The following is a 7,234-nucleotide window of genomic DNA, read 5'->3' as shown; positions in this document are numbered from 1 at the left end:
CACACACACACACACACACACTGATCTGAACACCATTAGCTGGTATGCGTATTACCTGTCACAGTTGTACAGGTAGCAGCAGTAGCAGGTGTTGCTCCTCAGCTTCAGCTTGCATGTTTTTTCATATGAACGACACGTCACCTACAGCGTCAGAGGTTTGATGAGAGTTAAAGTGGCTCTAAGAGCTTTAAATCATTTGTGATAAACGTTTTATTAACCTCATGAAAACAGCCAGACAAGCAGAACTGTTTGGACAAAAAAATACATGAGGAAACTGTCTATATGTCGACATATCATTTCCAGCACTACTTGCTTATAATTTGATGCAAAGTGAACTAGTTTCTTTCTTACAGTGCAGTAACATTAAAGGACCACTAGATGTCACTACACACATTGTGATTTTTTTTCAGTTACAGTAAATGCCCAAAAACTGCAGGAACCCAGAATATATATTAATCCTAAAATTAGCCTAAAATGCATCATTTACACCATTTAAAAGACAAGAACTGAGACACAAATGTAAAGCAGTGTGTTGGAGGAGGAAGTCTATGGAAATCATACATAAGGGTAGATTACCTTAGGTATTTAGATTGTTGTTCTTATTGAGAAATTACTTGGTATGTTTACACAATACAGACAATGGCAGGTCATATATATTAAGTGTGTATAAAACATATGATTCACCTCAGTATAGTATCTGTCGTAGGCGTAGCCCGCGTCACTGGCGTAAAAGTCACACATTTCCTCCTGCAAAGGCCTTATGTCCTGTGTGTTGCAAGAGAGAGAGAAGAGACTTACATGTTAAATACATGAGCCACAATTATATGGAAACACACAAATGTTAAATGACTTGTCATCCACCACAAATGTGACCTAAATGTTTTTCTGTTCTTTTTTATACTTTATCTTCATGATTTAAGGGTTTTAATTATGCACTTTTAACCTGAACCCTGGTTTACTCTGTCCGTCCTCCTCCTGTTTCTGTGTCACTGCAGCAGTGAAGGGTTACATCATGTGCCTGCTCAAAAGCACCCACTGCACTGGACCACAAACCCTACAGCATTACACCTCAATGGACTTTATAGAATGTGAAAGGTAATATAATCATTTTCATTGTCCAAAGCTTGAAGGTGCAATAAACATGACTTTTACTGTCCTGTGAGCACAAAATGAATATATGCAGAGGGTTTGATAGCACTGTTGATCAATATCGGTGACTCTGTGCCAGCTTTCTAAACTATCTCTGGTCCAAACTCATTAAGATACTCATTAAAATTCATTAGGCTGATGTGACAAACTGAGGTGTTCGTGTCCGCGTATCAAAAAACCGAGAGCAATCTAAGATATCCAGTAAGGAAGCAACAGTGACCTCATTTGACCGGTCAGCATGTCTTGTTCATTCCCATACAAACAGATTCAGGTAGTTGACAAACTGAATTTCAAGCATATTAATTTAGGAAGCTATTTAAAGGAAAGAGAGTTTGACCGATTGTGAAAATGTTTTGGAGTGAATAATGCTTCTTCGTATGAAAACACAGAACTAAATACCGACATCATGTAACAGTGAACATGTTTGCACTGGTATGTAGAATGAAAGAGAGACAAAAATCTTTGTGGAATTGCTAATTTCTTATTTAATATATTGCAAAATAATGTAAAAATAAGTTCCTGGAAATCAATTCTCTGTTAAAAGCAAGTTAAAGATGTATTTTTGGACAAATATAGCCCTTTCTGTTTGACAGTTTTCAGTGACTTAGAGAACTGTGGGTAACGTTTGGACCCATTTAATCAGCCTTGTTACGCTGAATGGTTCCCCAGCAGCTCTCTGCGGGTCGGGGCTCTGACGTCAGTTTGTCTGGTCTACCTGTCTGGTGTTTGATCACAGTTCTGTCTGATTGCACCTGCAAGGTTACTGGTCGTAGTAATGTGTCTGTGCCAGTTTCAAAATGCATTTCTTTAGCCCGTGTCTCTGTTGATCTTCAAGTGTGACTAAATCTGGTGTGCGAATGTGTAAGGGTTTGTTCACGAACAAAAAAGGTGAATTGTTTTTTTTGGTATTTCTTTCTTTTCAGTGCAGGCGCATACATGTGATTCTTACAATGAACTCTGAAGCGATGATCCCATCAACAATGGCACAGAAGAAAGACGAGATGACTCCGATACTGATGAATATGATCGCTGCCACGAGCTTAAAGATAGGAAGAGGGCAAAGTCATGAGAAAGTGTGTTGGAACAAAGATTAAAAGCACCAGTAATATCATCAGAGTAAGTACACATGTATTAGCTTGTATTTTAAATGTGTTGCTTTGAACGCACAACTATATGGATTAGAAACACACTTCTTACATTATTCAAAAGAAAAGAATGTAAAAATTATTTTAAATGCACAAAGATTATGAAATAAATAATAATCAGGAAATAAATCCACAAATAAATTGAGAATCTGATATGGAAATCTTAAATTTGCAGCAAACCAGTATGACCAGAATTTTGATTCTGTCAAATAGTCAACAATAGCAATACATGTATTGTTTACATAGACCAGTGGTAAATACAAAGACAGAGGATAATAAAAATGATTTATTTCTACTCACAGTATCATAATTTAATTTTCCTAACATGCACACGCACACACTCGTGTACATAAGCTTTCTGCATGTGTGTGTGTGCTGATTGGTCGTCTGCAGTGTCCGGGCTGCAGGGCGATAAAGGAAATGAACGTCTCCTTGCTCTGCCAATGCAGAGGTGCTTTGTGGGTAATTTATGGTCACAGAAGCAACATACAGGACAGATAAATGGCCTATTGTACCAGCAAGGTCAATCTAATTCTCCCAATCTGATACACAACCACACACACAAATCCATATTGTTGCTCATCTCACACATTCACGAACTTCTGTAAATTAAGGCTAAGAATCTGATCTCTCTCTCTCTCTCTCTCTCTCTCTCTCTCTCTCTCTCTCTGCTCTCTCACACAAAACACACCACACACACACACACACACACACACACACACACACACACACACATACACACACACACACACACACACACAGCAGACCCAGCTGGCTGATAACAGATGTCTGATCAAGAACTTTATCACTGAGCATCGTTTCCTGTCTGTTTAATCACTCCACCAGGACTGAACCTGCTGTACTCAAGCAGGAGATTAAACACACATTTTGTCTGTCTATCGAAAATAATAGGTGGGATATAGCAGTTTTTACCCAAAAGGAAAAAGAAGTACAAAGGTAGTGACCATTTTCTGAAGTATATCTAGAAATGTAATGATCCTGCATTGACATAAAGGGAAAACTGACTTTTCGGTTCCTTGATTTCTGATGTCAGAAGACCTTTTCTGGTTTGAGTATTTAACAGCTGGTGATGCTAAAGTTGCACTGGTGATTGTTTGTGAGACTCAGATGCAATCATAAGTCACAAATTCTCTAACTTTGCTTTTGATCCCACTAACAGCAGGCGTGTTTTTAAGTTTGAGACCAGTACATTTTTAACATGCATTCATAAATACGTATGTATTTGTCTGTAATGTGTGGCAAAAATCTGCTGTGACTCCTGACTCTGACCCCTGTCCACTGTGCATTGTGTCTGCCCCCTGTCAAGGACTCATTGTGTGCACAGAGGTGCACATACATGCAACTTAAAACTAGATTTTGAAACATGGCCCCTCTACAAGACAGGGCTCAACAAAAACCACCCAACAATGCAGGACCTGTGTTAGTTGATATTGTACATTCCTGGTGCAAATTAGCAATCAAACAAATTAACAAAAAACAACTGACACAGTGACAACAGTACGCTTAATGGCCCCCCCTCACAGTCCTGAGAAGAGGTCTGATCATGTGGGTGGACCAGTGGCAGTAGTGTGGCCTTTATGTAATAATCTTATTTGATTTTTAGTTGCATAAGTTGCGGCTAATAAGAAATAAACCTTTTCCATACAGTAAATGTCCAAAACATGAACGGATCAGGTTTGCTATTCAGGCTAATTTTAAGTTAACATCCAAGTGTTATATACATTAAATGGCTAATGTCTGTACAGATATTAAAACAAGGGTATATTTTAAAATAGGTTTCTTTCAACAAAGTGAAAGAAAAGCTGGGTGGTGAAAATAAGCTTTTTTTCTGGGTGGGTTTTATCTGCCACTGGCCCAGACTCTTCACTTCATTAGCGGTTTAAATGACTCTGTTTTTATGGGCTGCAAGTGGGAGATGAGGCCAGCAGCCGAGACAATAGAGCCTGACAACTGCATTACTTCACATTACCTTAGCACCAGCTGCCAGCACATAAAGCACCTTGACACACGCTCTGTCGCCCAAACCCCCAAAATCTCCCGATACAACTTCAAGATGAAATACTATAAAAGAGTAAAGACTCACACTGTAGATAATTGTATGTTGAGGAGTGGAGTCCGTCAGAAAATGCCTACGACTTAATTTACTTTTGTTGTGAAATGCTCCACTATGTTCACCAGCTAGTCTGTGTCTGTGTGCTGTTTGGTGCTGAGTAGGTACTGTACAGTTGGTTTTTAGAGTTTTTTTTCACTAAAAACAGCTGCTTACTGATGCTTAAATGAAGCTATGAGAGTGGTGAGAGTTGTGAGCCGTACAGCTAAACAATAAGTTGAGACTTGTTATAAAGTTCTGTAGAGTTGAGGAGAGATTCTCTGGAGGTTCATTATTACAAGTCATTTACCAATAAAAGACAAAGGCACACATGATGTAAGATTTACAGAAGAAATTTACATCAGTGACCAAGAGATAAAGACACAAGGAGGAAGTTTATAGCTTCAGTAAAGATATCTATCAGGTTATGCAACTAAAGTAGCTGACCTCTGCAAGGTCTTTTTCCCCATGCTCAGTGGTCCAGTGACCAATCACGACCACAGCTGGACACGCCGGTAATACGAAACTTGTTGGGTAAAATACAGCCCTTTAAAGGTTCACCGTTCTGCTCTCCAAGCTGCAAGGTGACCAAAAGGACGGCAGTCTGAGATACAGGCAGTAACTACGGCACAGAAAAAAAAGAACAGGAGCTACATGAAGCATTTAGTCATAAAGAAATCTCACAGCGCAGTGAAGCCTGTTTTAGGGGCCGCAGGGTAAGTGCAGATAGGAGGGGAATTTACAGACAGAATTTCATGCTCCAGCGTCATTTTAAACATTTTGGATAAGACAAAATTAAAGTGCCGATATTTCAGTTCTGTCCAATAAATGTCAATAGAGCACACATGTGTTTTACCTGCAGCACACCTCACAATCACAAAAAGGACTGCTCTCTCGAGAACATTTGTGATGCAAGCACAATGTCTTACAACAAGAACATTGAGAAATAAGAAGTTATCCACTAAACAGATGGTGGTATAACACTGATCTGTGTGGTGGGAAATTATGGGGAATAGATTTGTTTTCCTCTCTAGGCCACCAAGTTTCTACCATTGGTGACATTTTTTTTTTATTACATTAGTGCTGATTAAATGTAGACTGTTGATTTGCGGCTCTTTCACTCAGTAAAATACATGTGTTCATCTCGTCATGACCAACTTTACCTACATTTTAATGTACCACAATATTTCTGTCACATGTTTCAATTTTCAAGCCACACAGTGGCTACACTTTACAATAGGAGACTTACAAATTAAAAGTCAAATCCTATATTTCTGTCTGTTGGCTTTAATCTACTTCTACTTTGTGTGTTTGATCCTTGGAGTGTTTAATTGCTATTGTTTGATAATCATTTATCATGTGTTAATGTTTCGGTCTATAATTATTTTTAATCACATTTTACATGGTAGCGTTTTTATTTTACTATCATCAGATTCACATTTTGATATTGTATGTATGTTTATTTGTTGCTGTGTCTCTTTCCACTGTATCATCAGTTTTATTAGTACGACAGAAAGAGTTCTCAGTTCCGTTCTCTGATGGCTCCTATGGTGATAAGCAAAAATTGCAGGTGTGTTTTTGGATCTCTGTTTTACATCCACCTGTTTTCGAAGATTTCTTTATTTGTCCGGCCATAGTACCCGTTTACTCACAACGCCAGCAGAGACCGGGTAAAAAAACAGTACGCCGCTTTGCACACAAGTGAGTTGAAGAGGGAGTCTGTTGCGTTAGCTCTGTCTACCCTCGCTGGTGGACCAACCACTGCTGGGTGATGGAAAATGCATCAGTAACTGTTCACCGCTTGTGTTCACCACACCCAGTTTTGAATGCAACCTTTCATCAGTGAGCCATAGACTCTAGATAATTACCATTGTGTTACCTCATTGGGCGATAGAAATTGACTTAAAGGTGCTCTAAGAAATGTCGGGTGACGTTACTTCTTGTTGACGTATCAAAGTATTTTAAATCAAAATGAGACTACCTTGCCCCTCCCTCCTCCTCATCCCATCCTCTCCCCCTCCCTTCTGTGCTTCCGCACACTTACCCCCCCCCAAACCCCACCCCCAAATCCTTCTTGTCGATTATTGGCTGGAATGCTGGAACACTGTCTGTGTATGCTTCGTGGTGTAGGTGGGCGCAGTTTGTTTTTGTTGCCGTTTGTAGACCCTGGGCTGTCTACAGAGACCACGATTTTTTACAGTGTGTTCTGGGGACGGGCAGCTCGCGGATAGTGAGGAAATATTTGCTGTATGTGACAACAAATGTTGTAGCCAAAAACACGCGTGACATCGCTTATAGCACGTTCAACAGAAATGTTTTTAAATGAAATTATTTTAAAGTTGTTAATTTATGTAATCAAAGCTTGGTTATTTAAACATCCAACCCTCCACCAAAATCACTCAAACCCTCCTTCTGCTGCTTTATGAGGTCACAGGAGCAAAAGCCTGATAGAGCCAGAAAGTAAGAGAAGAGCTCTCAGGTGTCTGTGGCGTTGTCGGTACTATGGTTAGTTGTTCTTTAATGAGCGACCTCACTCTGCCAGCTGGCTCTCATGTTACAGCGCTGAGCTTCAGACACAGGATGGGAAGAAGACACCTGTGTGAGAAGAACATTGTGCCACATGTGCCTCATAAGAGACACCGTAGACCGGCGCTAGTGTGGCAGCGATCTCACCATTAAAGTTTAAAGCACAGACCTGGGAGCGATGCCGGAGAGGCAGACAGACATACAGCAGCTAGTAAATGTCTTTGTCAATGTCCTTCCATCTCACTGTTACAGTACTGTTGCGCGCGCAGAAGCACACACACACACACACACACACACACACACA

At 39.9% G+C, this 7,234-nt stretch overlaps 1 protein-coding gene across 1 annotated transcript in view; it reads right to left on the bottom strand.

The window, feature by feature from the left end:
• The window catches only part of tmem255b (transmembrane protein 255B), a 19,259-nt gene that overhangs the window by 5,255 nt on the left and 6,770 nt on the right, over nucleotides 1-7,234 (bottom strand). Inside the window, exons 4-6 of the mRNA XM_032533452.1 lie at nucleotides 2,099-2,188; nucleotides 685-765; nucleotides 56-141 (exon numbers count right to left, since the gene is read on the bottom strand). Coding sequence (XP_032389343.1) covers nucleotides 56-141; nucleotides 685-765; nucleotides 2,099-2,188 — 257 coding nt within the window. The remainder of the gene's footprint in view (nucleotides 1-55; nucleotides 142-684; nucleotides 766-2,098; nucleotides 2,189-7,234) is intronic.

Source organism: Etheostoma spectabile, chromosome 1 (assembly GCF_008692095.1).
Source record: "Etheostoma spectabile isolate EspeVRDwgs_2016 chromosome 1, UIUC_Espe_1.0, whole genome shotgun sequence".
Lineage (NCBI taxonomy): Eukaryota > Metazoa > Chordata > Actinopteri > Perciformes > Percidae > Etheostoma > Etheostoma spectabile.
This window is presented reverse-complemented; position numbering and strand designations above follow the sequence as displayed.